This window comes from Scyliorhinus canicula, chromosome 11 (genome assembly GCF_902713615.1).
Source record: "Scyliorhinus canicula chromosome 11, sScyCan1.1, whole genome shotgun sequence".
In the NCBI taxonomy this organism is placed as follows: domain Eukaryota; kingdom Metazoa; phylum Chordata; class Chondrichthyes; order Carcharhiniformes; family Scyliorhinidae; genus Scyliorhinus; species Scyliorhinus canicula.
In genome coordinates this window covers 79,087,059-79,101,969 of record NC_052156.1, presented here as the reverse complement: position 1 = coordinate 79,101,969, position 14,911 = coordinate 79,087,059, and the positions used below count along the sequence as shown (strand labels likewise).

Genomic DNA, 14,911 nt, shown 5'->3' with positions numbered 1-14,911 from the left:
TGCAGGACCGCCCCACACACCGCCTTCGTATAATTTTACCTGACATAGGTGTGAAACTGCACCACAACAAGGACCTGCAAGGGCAGTGCCGCGTTCGATAGCGACCATCCAGATGCTTTGTAACAGGTGATTCGAAACTTTACAGACGGCGCCCAGTGAGTCTCCGGGACTACCCTCCATCAGACAGGCCCGGTTTCCTATCCCGTACAAGTCCAAGGGTCGAATCATGAAAAAACACCTTAATCATATTCTGTCCAGGCGACCAATTCTTCAAAGGCTTCCTCATGAGCATACAGTTCTCATCCAGCCCCTCTGTTGCCACAGGAGCAGCCATTGCAATGATCCACTCGGAAGCAGCGTTCACCTTCCAGGTTCACGCCGCCCGGTCCAGGGCCTTGGGTACATGACGTCCATCCAGATTCAAAGACAGTCCAGCACCCTCCTTCCCCAATGACGTCGGACTTTGTGGGGGGGAAGGATGTTATTACCCACAGGTATCTTACGGAACAATTAACTTCCCCATGGAACTTGCAGAATACAAGCTGCCCAATTAATGGGCTGGCAGGGCACTTTAAACAATGTATAGTTGTATAATATATAAATCTGGCCAGTTAGGCACTGGCAAGGCAGACCCAGTGTGATGTAGACAATAGCTCCTGTAAATAAATCGGTGTGGACTCCTTCATGACCTTATCAAAGGATCCTAACACAAATTCAGTTTTGCAATTGAAACTTTGCATTTGTTGTCTCACCAAGTGGTGAGGAAATGGGATGTGACCGCTGATGACAAAATAAAAGCCGCTACTCTGCATCATTTGACAGAGTGATGCAGCCATCACTGTGTCATAAGTATGTGTGGGCAGTCCACAGGATCCCTAATAGCAGTAGCAGACACATTGACCAACTTGTGGTCAGTGTCACACATGCAGGCAGACAAACCATAATATAAAGTGAACATTTCCACACACTGCATCATAGTCCAACTACATTTAATCCACCCCTCCCCCAAATAGCATTACTTTAATGTCTGAAAATATATTTGACATTGGATAGGACTAAACCACGGCTTAACATGATAAACTACACCCTCAATCACTAATTACTGTGCCACTAATCTTTGCTTTAAAAAGAAAGCACTTAACACAATCCTGGAAGTCTCCAACATTCCACAGTACTTTCATCACAACATAATGTGCAACAAGCTCTGCTAATCAATCACAGAACATATTTAAAACATAACACTAATTTTATCTAGTTACAGGAGTATTAACATCTCAGGAAGGGGTGACTGTACTGCAGTTTCCTTTATTCCCCATTGCCCCCCGACTGCAAATAAACTCTTAAACAGTGAGCAATGTGATTGGCCTACTCAGATCCTGGCGTCAGACTCCAAGCAGAACTCACAAGAGGGAATGGAAACTAGATATCCCTACCACAGTCTTCTCTTCGCAGACCTCCAGGAAGGGCAACACCGCACTCTCACATTAACCCTTTCAGCCTCACAGGTCGTCTGAACCTATTTAAAGAAATCTCAAACTGTTGACCATTTTCACCCTCATCTTGCATAAATGGAGAATCTAGGAACATAGGAACATACGAGCAGGAGTAGGCCATTCGGCCCTTCAAGCCTTCTCCACCATTTGATAGGATCACAGGTGATCTGGTTATGGTTTCAGCTTCCCCCTTCCTGTTTTTCCCCCAAAACCCTTGACTCTCTTTCCATCCAAATATCTATGGAACTCATCCTTGAATAAATTAAATGATCCAGCTTCCATTGCTTTCTGGGGAAGAGAATTCCATAGATTAATGATCCTCTGAGAGAAAAACATTCTCCCTCATCCCTCCACTGCTGGGATTCAGTCGGTGACGGTTCAAGGCTTGCCTTGCAGGGAGCCCAGCAATCAAAACCCTGTCCGATTTGCTTGCAGGCTCCCTCATCAGTGTTTGGTCGAGGGATCTGGCACTGAGAAGTGGGCGGTGAGGCCCTGATGGCTACTTCCTTGCCCTTGCTACTAACCCCCCTCCTCTGACCCCCTTCCCATGACCCCCATCCCATGAATGTGCACCTGCCCTCAAAGGCCTTGGTCCTTCGTTGATCCTGGGCCTTTTGGCATGCACATTACCAGCAGCTCCCACTGCTTCTGTTGGCACTATCTGTAATGGACAACTGTCAAACTCTGATTGATCAACAGCTCTTGGAGGCCTTGATCCAATGGAAGGCCCACTATTTGGACAATTATGTATCTGATTGGCAGGCCTTCCCCAAAGAAGGTAATGAGCGGCTGCCAGATCTCAACATGTAAGGTGAGACGCCCATCACCTGGATTAAATTCCAACCAACAATGATCTTTCAGAAAAACTTGCATTTATATAGTACAACATCCCAAGGTATTTCGCAGGTGAGTCATCAAGAAATATTTGTCGCCAAAGGCGCACTATCAAAAGCATGGTCAAATATATAATTTTAAGGGGCATCTTAAATGGGAGGAGATTCAAGAATTTAGGGCCCAGCTAAATGAAGGCACAATTGCCAATGATGGAGTGAATGGAATAAGGGGTGTACAAGAGGCCAGAATTGGAGGAATGCTGAGATCTTGGAGGAGTGTGGGGCAGAATAAATTGACAGAGATCGGGATGGGTTTCTCCATCCCGCGCACCAGATTTCAGGTGTGGCACGCTGTCAGAATTCTACGTTTCGCCGGCTGATCAATGGGGATTTCCCATTGTGGGGCAGCCCCACGGCGTCGGGAAACCTCCGGGCTGCCGACAAAATGGAGAATCCTGATGGCAGAGAATTCAGCCCAAGTTGTGGCAAGACTATTGAGGGATTTCAATAGCATGGCATTGCCAAGATGCTAATGTAATGTCAGGGAGCATAGAGCTTATGAGGGGTGAGTGGAATTTGTTGCGAGTTGGTAGGTGCACAGCAGAATTTTGAATGAGCTCACATTTACAGTGGGAGGTAGGATTTGTACACCATACATCCCATTTACACCTTTACTGAATTGCCACGTGGAATGACAATACGCCTCCCTTGCACCACATATAACAAAAAAGGCCTTGATATCAATACCACTGTTATTCAAATTTTAAACCCAGCGCTCCAATGCAAGTTGACATCGGGCCTGAATGCCCTGTGCATTTCATTACTCATCAAGAAGCTGTCACCAGTTCAACCTTTCACATAAATAGAAAATGCTGGCTGTTGTCTGGAGTGTGCACAGTAAGAAGTCTTACAACACCAGGTTAAAGTCCAACAGGTTTGTTTCAAACACGAGCTTTCGGAGCGCAGCTCCTTCCTCAGGTGAATGGAGAGGTATGATCCAGAAACATTTATATAGACAAAATCAGAGATGTGGGATGGGAGTCAGAAAGTCTGTCAGCATCTGCAGAAAGGGCAAATAAATTAATCCATAAAATCTCTACAGTCCGAAAGGAGGCCATTCGACCAATCGAGCCTGCACCGACCCGAGGTGGACCTACCTAGAACCACTTCCCTGCCCTATCCCTGTAACCCCACCTAACCTGCACATCTTTGGACAGTGGGAGGAAACCAGAGCACCCGGAGGAAACCCACGCTGACACGGGGAGAAATTGAAAACTCCACACAGGCAGTCACCCAAGGCTGGAATTGAACCCGGGTCCCTGCCGCTGTGAGGCAGCAGTGCTAACCGCGCCACCATTACTGCTTTAATGTTTTAGGATTGCTCTCTCCTCCAAAAAAAAGACAATTTGGTGTATGAATATAAAATCAGTAACTAGAGGGGACAGAGAGAGAGGTGACCATTCTCCTCTCAGTTTCTAACATATTTATTTTTCCCTCTCCCCTTTATCTGATTGAATGTTTCTGCTCTCTCATTCTTCATTTTGAAAGGCCCACACCCTGTTCTCGCCAGAGACGTTGATTGATTTGTGTGTTCCAGCATTTTTCCATTGCCGTTTCAGATTTCCAGCAAACGCAGTATTTCTTCCACTCCTATGAACCTTTTTGTTTGCTTGCCAACAGGTAAATCTTAGAACGTAGAAAAATATTTAACAGGGCCATTTTAAGAAGCTTCTTCCCACAACACCAAACAAATGTCTTCTCTTTCAGTAAGAAATCTTACAACACCAGGTTAAAGTCCAAACTTCTCTTTCAGTGTTAGAGCACCTTCAATAAAATGCCAAAGTTACAGTTTATAAAACTGTACACCAGACAGATCAGCTGTATAGTGACTCCAAGAGTAACATAACACTAATAACCTGAAGTTCCAACAGGAAGGTACTCAGGCCAAAACAAGCTTTCTTAATTTAATTATAATTTGTGTTTTTTCTAATGCAAACCCAAACGCCTTGTACTGGCAGCATTCTCTTATGGTGCTAGCTTACAGTTTTATATGTCACACGATAGCTGCACAGAAGCAGTAGTTTTGCTTTGCAGGAAACTGCGGTGAAGAAGGAGAGGGGAACTGGATCAGCATTTCTGATAGTCTCTTTATGAAGTGGAAAACTTTGATCAAGTTACACAAAGTCCGATCTCCACTTTTCCGCATAATTGAAATGCTTGGTAACAGCAACTTGTTGTCTGTGTTGATACCATCTCAAACACAAGAACATTCCCTCTCAATTAGATTATCAAAACTGCACAATGTACTTCAGTTGGGATCTGACAAATACCTAACTGGAACAATATCACCACTTTTCCTGTAACTCTATCCTTCAGCCAGTACCTTATGACCTTTTGTCAAAATAAATTGTATCTCAGCACAGAGTTATTGTTTCATAGATTCATCCACTATAACTCAAACTCTTTCCTAATATTATAATTGACAGACGTTCCCACCTTTCTATTTTTACCCTGGTCCACATTTTTGCATGATATGCCACAATTCTGTTTCTATGTTTATTCAAGTTAGTTGTTATTTATTAAAAATGGCAAAAGTTAAAGACTGACCACTAATAAGAATGGGATGCATGGTAAAGAGTGACAAAGTTTGATATAAATTGGAAATGTCACGCAGAGACCAAGATGTGCAAATCATGTCTGGTGGGAGATGGAATTTGTCAACTGGGTTCATGCTTACTGTTGGACAGAGTGTCTGATCCATGCTCCAACTGACTTTAATCCTTCCATGAAGAGGGTAAAACTAAGTGCTTCGATAAAGTTCTCACCGTGCTTCAGAGAATGACCTTGGTGATGAGCCCATTCTCCTGGAGTTCTGCTATCCCTTCCACATTCTCTATTTTGTCATTCCAATGACCACCTCCAGTTATTTTGTGACTGTATCTAACCTTTTGCTGATTATTCAAATGCACTCTTATCAACCTCTGTTCGATGTGTGCCAAGTCCCATTCCTTTTGGGGGTGCTACTGTTCTGCCTTTGTGCCTAGACCCTCTTCACAATGGTCTGACTAAAACCCTGCTTCTTCCCATTCTTCAAAGGTAGAGGTTCTTCATACCCCTGCAGGTCCAACCAGCAGGTATAACTGAAAATGATGAGATCGCCACCTTAGTCCTCCTTTATTCGTTGTATTCCCTTCATGACAAATTATTTTGATATGAAATGGAACTCCTAAATCCCCTCCACTTGTAGTGCTGTCACCAACACACTGTTTCCCTCTCTCCTCCAAAAACAAATCAGTTCCCTTTAAAGTCCAAGTCTATTCAATATTTGAAAATTGCTCCTATGTCAAATTGCCCTCTCACTCCCCCAGACAGGATATAAGCATCATCTCATAAGTAACCAGTGAGTAACCTCCAGCCTGTCATAGAATCATAGAATTTACAGTCAGAAGGAGGCCATTTGGCCCATCAAGTCTGCACCGACCTTTGGAAAGTGCACCCTACTTAAGCCCATGCCTCCACCTTAACCCAGTATTACTACCTAACCTTTTGGACACTAAGGGGAATTTAGCATGGCCAATCCATCTAACCTCACATCTTTGGACTGTGGGAGGAAACTGGAGCACCCGGAGGAAACCCATGCAGAAATGGGGACAAAGTGCAAACTCCACACAGACAGTCGCCCGAGGCCGGAATTGGACGTGGGTCCCTGGCACTGTGAGGCAGCAGCACTAACCAATGTGTCACCGTGCCATCTGTCTCTATTGATTAAATTACATAGGTTTCATCGATACTATCATTGCCATCCCTTTTCCTAATCCTCAAATCTGCTCATTTTTGTCCCAACACCTTCGCTGCATTGAAATCATGACTTCTTGCCTTACACTTAACTGAACTCATTTCCCCTCAATAGCGTAAAGCTGTGGAACTTTTCACCCACCTTTGTCTGCTCTTCCCACTACAGTTTTCTGAACTTGAGATTGGCTGCAACCAATGATAACTTCTTGATAAACCTCATTGTTTCCCTTTTCTTCAATCTATCTCGCGAAATATGGACCTTGAACATTCACCTGTGCTTCTCAATTGAAAATTTAAAAAAGCACTGATATCCTGCATTGAAAGTAAATGTACCCCTGGCCCCAATAATATAAACTTTGAGAAGAAAACATCTGTGGTCAACTGATCGGCAAGATGATTTACTGTTTGTTTAGTTCTGGACATTAGCAAATAAGGTGAATAGTTACACATAGATAGTTGATCTGCTCTGCTTCCAGAACACAGTTCTCCTTCCTCTGTCCTGCTACATGACTAACTCTCTAACTGCTCCAGCAGCTAAACCTTGCTGGGTGACTGTCACAATTGGTGGGGCACAACTCCAGTTCAGTCCCCTCCCTAGCACCATTCTTTTACTCCCATCTTCAGCCTGAAATACAGTTCTGTGGAAGGGCCAAATGGTCGAGAAACATTAACTCTGTTTCTCTCTCCACAGGTGCCGCCAGACCTGCTGGGTTTATCCAGTATTTAGTAAAGGCGAGTAAACAAATAAAGACGGCTATTTATAATATGTACTATTTACAAGGGGCCTGGTTAAACCTCATTGGGTCCTCTCTTGGTCGGTTCCTATCTGGCTACCTTTGGTACAATATGGTTATCAGCACCGTTGTTAGCGGGGGAGCTCATACTCCTCGACCCACACGGGGAAAACAATCAAGCCCGCCCCATGTTATAACAATTCCGTGCAGGTTATAACACCCCTCCCTAACAAAGTCCGACGAACCCCAAAGGGAATGATGAGGATGTTGAAGTCGAGGAACAGACGAAGAAGAAGAAATTAAAAACACCGATGCCGAGGAAGGAGCAGAAGAAAATGCCCCCCCCCCCCCCCCCAACCCAGGGCCGGAAATTCTGCAGGAGAAAGTGAAGGGGGGGCCAGGATTGTCACCAAATGTGGAATAAAATGGCTGGAAATAATTGATTAGGCCTAAGAAGGAGCAAAGCTCTGTAGCATCACATGGCGTGGAGGCCATCTTGATTGCCTTACTTAGTTGGCCATTGGGTGCAGGCCATCCTGGTTGATCCAGTAGCCCAAATACATCACCTCTTTAGCATTGAAAACACACTTTGCCTTATGCAGGCAGAAGACATATTCTGAAAATCTCTGAATACCGCTTCAAGGGTTTGCAGGTGCTCAGCCTCCGTTACCCCCGTGATCAACACATTATCGAGATAGGTAGTAATGTGCGCAAGACCACATAACACCCCATCCTTGTCGGCAGTTTAATAAAGGTGAGGGGAGTCAGACAAGTAAACAAAAGACATTTATTTATAAGAACGTGCTATTTACAAAGGGCCCCCCGTTGAACCTCACCGGATCCTCTTTCTGTGTTGGTCGGTTCTTATCTGGCCGACCTTTTATACAATATGGTTATCAGCCCCGCACTTAGCGGGGGAGCTCATATTCCTCGAGCGTCATGGGGAAAGAGATCAAACTCGCCCCATGTGTCCCGTGCAGGTTATTACACAACATTTGCTGTTTTATTTGAAATACAATGGTACCAAAAAAAATGTGAATCCCTGTGTGATCCACTGTCACAACGAGCAGAGAAAAGATGATATTCAGTACACTCATGACAGTTACCTCAACTCCTAATAGACAGCCTCGGAGAGCTATTACTTTCTTTGGGTGGAAACTTTATTTCTTGTGCTTATACTGATTAAAACAATATAGACAAAACAGCCACAAAATTGCTGTAAAATGCACAATTTGACTACTGCAAACAGACAAAAGCATTGTTTTAGTCAAGGGCTATTAATGCTGATAAAACAGTAAGAGACCAGTACAGTTCTGGCTATTTTCTAATTTTGTAAGAGCTTTGTTAAGAGATGAGTGATATGAGGTCAGCAGCATTCACCCAGTGACATACATCATTCATCCAACATTATAATATGACAAAAGGGTGGTTTGATAAACATAGCCAGAACTATGCAACCAAATAGTGGTCACTGAATAATCACTTCTTCTGGGTCCTAAAATCCAACTAATACTGTTAAATCAATGGAGAATTTCCACCAACAGGCACAAGGAAAGGATACTAGTATGGGTGAGATTTAACTGTGTTCTGAATTTCAGTTACACTTGAATAATGTGCAGAATGGGCACTATATCACTCCATCACCCACTACCAACATGCATTTCTGGTACATCCACTTTTGCTATCATGTGCATTGACACCCAGGGGCCTGCAATAAGCAGAAGGTATGAGAGAGGTACTTTGTGTTGCAATCCCATCAACGTCCTTCTTCACAATTTGAATTTTGCTGCCTTGTCTGTGATAGCCCATCTATTTGTCCCCATGTCTGAAACAAGCGTAAGGGAAAGTTTCACATTATCCAATTACCTTCTTTAACCTCTGGGCTCTATCCTCTGTTGCTTCACTCACTGTTGCAACTTTTGACTCAATTTTATTAATATTAATAATAGTCAATGTTTCTCTGAATCTTCCAGTCTGTGCTCTTCTTAAGCAATAAATATTTATCTTCATATACTCTCCCCTCCACACAGTATTGACATCAAGTCTTACTGCATGGTCATTTCAATTGTTTGTACAATCCTTTGGTCTGTAAAACTCAAACTGATTGTTAACCATCTATCACTATTTTTTCACTCAAAATTGGACAGTCGGCGGCATGTTGGCACAGTGGTTAGCACTGCTGTCTCACAGTGCTAGGGACCCGGGTTCTATTTCAGCCTTGGGTGACTGTGTGGAGTTTGCACATTCTCCCCATGTCTGCATGGGTTTCCTCCAGGTGCTCCGGTTTCCTCCCACAGTCCAAAGACATGCAGGTTAGGTGGACTGGCCATGATCAATGCACGCGGTTATGGGGATAGGGTGGGTTGGGGGGGGAGGGGGGGGGGGAAGTGGGCCGAGGTAGGGTGCTCTTTCAGAGGATCAGTGCAAACTCAATGGGCCAAATAGCCTCCTTCTGCTTTGTAGGGATTCTGAGGATTCTATGCATTATCAACCTTGACCCCGGATCTTCATTTCCTACTTCCTTTCAAAAAGTAAATTTTTGCCTTAAGTGGGAGTAGAGACTTATAACTGAGACAGTTGAAATTTCAAGATATTGAAGGAATCGGGACAATCTAACATTCCTTTATCATTCGGAATCTTCTCAAAGACTAATGTTCTGTAATGCCCACATTTCAAAATTGCAGCAAAAAGGGTGTTACATGATTGAGGCAAAGCGAATGGGAAAAACTGGGAAATGGATTTCAGTGTAGTCAAATTTGACGAGGGAGATGGTGGGAAGAGCATGGTTTGCATACCTGTTTTCCTGACACTGATACGTTCAGAAAATTCAAAAAAGTAATGTCTTCACACAATAGGACACAGAATTCATGTGATGAAAAAATAAACCATTGCTAGTTATCTGACTTAAATATTTTAGACACCTGCCAGAAACTAGGTTAATTAGCAGGATCTTCTGAGCAGTTGGTTAGTCAAAGAGCCTTTCCTGATGTCCATGAATGCCTAACCTGAAGAAGTACTGCTCTTCTCTCCGACAGGATTTTAAAATTTCCCACTTTCTCTGTCTTTAGCTTTGACAAAGGGTCATCTGGACTCAAAACATTAGTTCTTTTCTCTCCCTTCAGATGTTGCCAGACCTGCTGAGATTTCCCAGCATTTTCTCTTTAGTTTCAGATTCCAGCATCCGCAGTAATTTGCATTTATCCTTTCCTGAATAGAGGAAAGCTAAATCTTGTAATTTCAAGCCGAAGTACACTTTTGATGATGTTAATTTATGACAGTCCAAAGACGTGCAGGTTAGGTGGATTGGCCATGCTAAATTTCCCTTAGTGTCCAAAACGTTTAGGTGGGGTTATTGGGTTATGGGGATAGGATGGAAGTGAGGGCTTAAGTGGGTCGGTGCAGACTTGATGGGCCAAATGGCCTCCTTCTGCACTGTATGTTCTATGTTCTATGACAGTCAACCTCTTTGGCACTGAAAATTAATCACTGCAAGTGTGGAGTCTCATTCCTTCAGGCATTAATTGAATCAAAGGATCATAGAAATCTACAGCACAGAAGGAGGTCCATTGTTACTGGGATTGCTGACAAGTAGATATCCAGCCTAATCCCACTTTCCAGCTTGTGGTCCATTACTTGGTAAGTTATGGCATATCAAGTACTGTAATTTTTTGAAATTCCAGTTCAAGATTTGCACAATGTCAAATTTAACATTTTTAGATTTCTTATTACTTTCCCTTCCTGCCCTTTTCCACTCTATTAATGCAATCTCTTTCCACGCCTGATTTGATATCAAATTCACCCACTCTAATTGATACTTCCCTCTCATTCCTTGCTTCATTCACTTCACAAGTGTTGAATGTCTGGTTAAAGGAGGCACGCAATTGTTTGCCCCGTTCACCTAGATCCCAGATATCCTGTCTTCCACACTACACTGTGTTTAGCTTGAACTTTCAGCAAATTGCCACACGATTCTTTTATGAACTTAAAATGTGAAAGTGCAAGTCTAAGTGGCAGCAGATGTCACTCGATAGCTTTGCCCCTCGGCAAATTCACCCTTACAACTTAGTGAAAACAAATCAATCCCATCTGCTTGCTGGAGGGCATCGGGGTAGCGTAATAACTACAGCACTTGCACTTATTTGATGCCTGCTGCGTGTCAAATTACTTTCACCACACAAGTTTTAGCTTCAGGTACATGAACAGGCGTGCCTAACAGTCTGAGCTGAGAAGTAAGGAAAGCAAAGTCGCCACAGTCCCGGATAACCACAGGCTGCTTTCCCCTCTGAGGGGGGGGGGGGGGGGGGGGGGAGAGAGCTGAGCGGTGGTGATTTAACCTGAGGATCTGCACACCTCAGACGAGGGGCAAGGCTGAGAAGTAGTCAATGGGCAGTGAGCATTCCTGCCAACACAAAGCTGCTCAGTTTGGTATCAGCAGCATTTTAGCTGCTTTTAAACCACAGAGCACAGGACTGGGTGCAAACTTAGCTCTTGGAATCAATGTAAACTTAATTTAAACAAAATTCTAGTACCTGTGGTGAGTTATTTCATGAATTGTATGAATTGAAAAAGGCTTTCGAGAAACATTTATTCCATCAGTTGTCGCTTCTGGTTTATTGAAGTATTAATTGTTTGCCACTCTCCAATGTAGGGATGAAGGGCAGGACTTTTGCATCTGTTTATTTTTCCAGGATTATTTCAGAATGCACCTCGTGCTGCGGTGTCGGTGGGCACAGTAACCCTTTTACACACAAGGTCCAGCAAATAGTAAATGTTTTTTTAAATAACCGATTAATCCATATTTTGGCAGCGTTGGGGGCAATGTTGTTGTACAGGGGAGTGGGAGAGCTGGCTGCTTCTCTGTTACCTGGGATCTTGAACTACAGGAACTGTTCGATTTAACCGCCAGGAATGATCCTGGGACATTGCCCCACTCCCTCGGCACTGGGGAAGTGTCAATCCCGGTTCAAGCACTGGAGCAGCGGGGAGGGGAGGGGAGGTTTCAACGCAAAATCCCTCGGGTGCAAGTGGAGATGGTTGTCAGAAGAGACAAAGGGACCATTCCAACACTTAGGAAACTATATGTGTGTGTGTGTGTGTGTGCAGAGAATCCTTTCCGAGGTGTGGAGAGGTGATACCCCCAGGCAGCACCGACTAAAGGTTTAGGGAATTGCTCGCCCAGAGGAGCTGGTTTGGGAGCTGAGAGCCGGGGGGGGGGGGGGGGGGGGTCATTGAGCTTCTGTAATGAACACGGACAATTTCCGTCTCGCCAGTAACCCCCCCTAGAGGATGGGGGGGGGGGGGGGGGGGGTGGTAGCGTGTCCCATCCCTGCGCTTCCAGGGTCTTTCTTTTGAATATATCAGCCAGCGACACAATGCAGCAAATTAAACTCTACAGCGAAGTGCAAAGAGGCAGCGACCAGCGCCCACACTGATAGGATTCGTCCCAGGTAGAGGGATGGCAGGCAGTCAGAGCCCTGGGGGACATCTCTACAGGGAGGGTGGGTTGGGGGGTGTCAGAGACTGAGACCAGAGGCACCGGGACAGACCCTTCTGCCCTGTCCAGCTGTTTGGGGCACAGGAGGGATTTTGTGACATTACCCCTTCCTCCCTTGATGTCAGTCTGCAAATCCCGCGCTCGCAATCTCTGCATTGACCTGGTCCACAATAAACACAGGGAGTTCCCCCCTCTCATTCGGAACCACAGCTTGGAGCAGGGACTGGCTGTTCCCTCAATATCCCAGCGCCTTGACAGGCTGTGAGATCCCTTCCTAGATATCCATTCCATATCCTTCCCAGATATCCCTCCCCTATCCTTCCTAGATACCTCTTCCCTATCTCCTAGATACCTCTTCCCTATCTTCCCTATCCTTCCTAGATATCCCTCCCCTATCCTTCCTAGATACCTCTTCCCTATCCTTCCTAGATACCCCTTCCCTATCTTCCCTATCATTCCTCGATATCCCTTCCTCATCCTTCCCTATCATTCCTCGATATCCCTTCCCTATCCTTCCCTGTCCTTCCTCGATATCCCTCCCCTATCCTTCCTAGATACCTCTTCCCTATCCTTCCTAGATACCCCTTCCCTATCATTCCTCGATATCCCTTCCCTATCCTTCCCTATCATTCCTCGATACCCCTTCCCTATCCTTCCCTGTCCTTCCTAGATACCCCTCCCCATCCTTCCTAGATACCCCTCCCCTATCCTTCCTAGATACCCCTCCCCTATCCTTCCTAGATACCTCTTCCCTATCCTTCCTAGATACCCCTTCCCTATCATTCCTCGATATCCCTTCCCTATCCTTCCCTATCATTCCTTGATACCCCTTCCCTATCCTTCCCTGTCCTTCCTAGATACCCCTCCCCATCCTTCCTAGACACCCCTCCCCATCCTTCCTAGATACCCCTCCCCATCCTTCCTAGATACCCCTCCCCTATCCTTCCTAGATACCCCTCCCCTATCCTTCCTAGATACCCCTTCACTATCCTTCCTAGATACCCCTTCCCTATCCTTCCTAGATACCACTTCCCTATCCTTCCTAGATACCACTTCCCTATCATTCCTCGATATCCCTCCCCTATCCTTCCTAGATACCTCTTCCCTATCCTTCCTAGATACCACTTCCCTATCATTCCTCGATATCCCTTCCCTATCATTCCTCGATATCCCTTCCCTATCATTCCTCGATATCCCTTCCCTATCTTCCCTATCATTCCTCGATATCCCTTCCCTATCTTCCCTATCATTCCTCGATATCCGTCCCTATCAAATAACACGGGGAGGATAAGGAGCCTCCGGTGTTTCCCTGGACGAGCTGCCGAGGTGTCCCGGGCTCACTGTCTGTGAGCCCCAGCCTGGTCCCAGCCATTCAGCAGAAACCAAAAAGGGGATCGAACCCCTAGCAGCTTGAACAGGAAACTTTCAACTTTTGCACCCAAGTCCATTCATGGCAACAATCTCCATCTGGAAACGGGAACTGACAAGGGGGGGGGGCAGTTTGCCCCGAACTGTAAATATTAACCAGGGGAATGCCCCCCTTATAGTGCCACCCAGCCGCGGGATGTTTCAGAGTCACTGACAGCCCAGTCAGGGTGCAGAAAATAACGACACCTACCTTCTGCATCCCCGAGTTCAGCTCCATGTGGACAGACTGCACCTTTGTTTTTGTTAAACGGTGGATCAATGACTTGAATGGGTTTCCCCCACAGCCCTCTGCAGCTCCGAAATCGACTTGGGTGACGGGTTTGCAAAGCTGTCGGAGTCCTGGTGGTTTAGCTGAGTGTGTGTGTGTGTGTGTCTGCCACTTACTGACTGACTGCAGCTCCAGCCAGAGGTAGTTTTGAGTGGGAGGGCAGTGCTTCGCAACTTGCAGAAGCGAATCAGGACGTGTTGCAAGCGAAGGGGATTCTGCTGACCCCTCCAGGGTCTGCCTGCTTGCACCCCGCCGGGGGAACGCCCTTTCCTCGCTGGCCTGATGTCAGGCTGGCCCCTGAGCTCATCTGCTGGCTGGATGGTGGAGAAATGCTCGATTCATTCTTTTCAAAGCCCAGCCACCAGTACTTCCTGCTTTCTGCTCACCAGCTATTCTTCCCTTTCAAGGGAACGATAGACAGTAATCCTGGCCAGATAGAAACAGTAAACCACGGGCCCCAAAGAATGGGCGTTTATTTTTAAACCAGCCGGTGCTGACATTTGTGCGTTGAATTTAAATGACTGTTCGCTGAGCTAAAAACTTCACAATTCATTAATCATTTCTGTACAACTAACTCACTCCAGAACTGGTGTAGTTACACACGTTGACAATGCGGATTAGTTAAGGGACGATCACGGGCGGATGTTTGAAGAATAAAGGGATTAAGGGTTATGGTGTTCCGGCCGGAAAGTGGAGCTGAGTCCACAGAAGATCAGCCATGATCTCATTGAATGGCGGAGCAGGCTCGAGGGGCCAGATGGCCTACTCCTGCTCCTAGTTCGTATGTTCTTATGATACCGGAATCTGGAAAAGCGATTCGGCGGAGAATTGCACGTGAGCCGAAAATGGTGGCTGGTGCTGGGGGC

The 14,911-nt window shown here is 45.6% G+C and overlaps 1 protein-coding gene across 1 annotated transcript in view; it reads right to left on the bottom strand.

Annotated features, from left to right (window-relative positions):
- Window positions 1–14,315, bottom strand: part of lmcd1 (LIM and cysteine-rich domains 1) — an 86,269-nt gene extending 71,954 nt beyond the window's left edge. The window contains exon 1 of the mRNA XM_038810762.1: window positions 13,968–14,315. Coding sequence (XP_038666690.1) covers window positions 13,968–13,994 — 27 coding nt within the window. The 5' untranslated portion in view covers window positions 13,995–14,315. The remainder of the gene's footprint in view (window positions 1–13,967) is intronic.
- Between the last annotated feature and the right edge of the window lie 596 nt (window positions 14,316–14,911).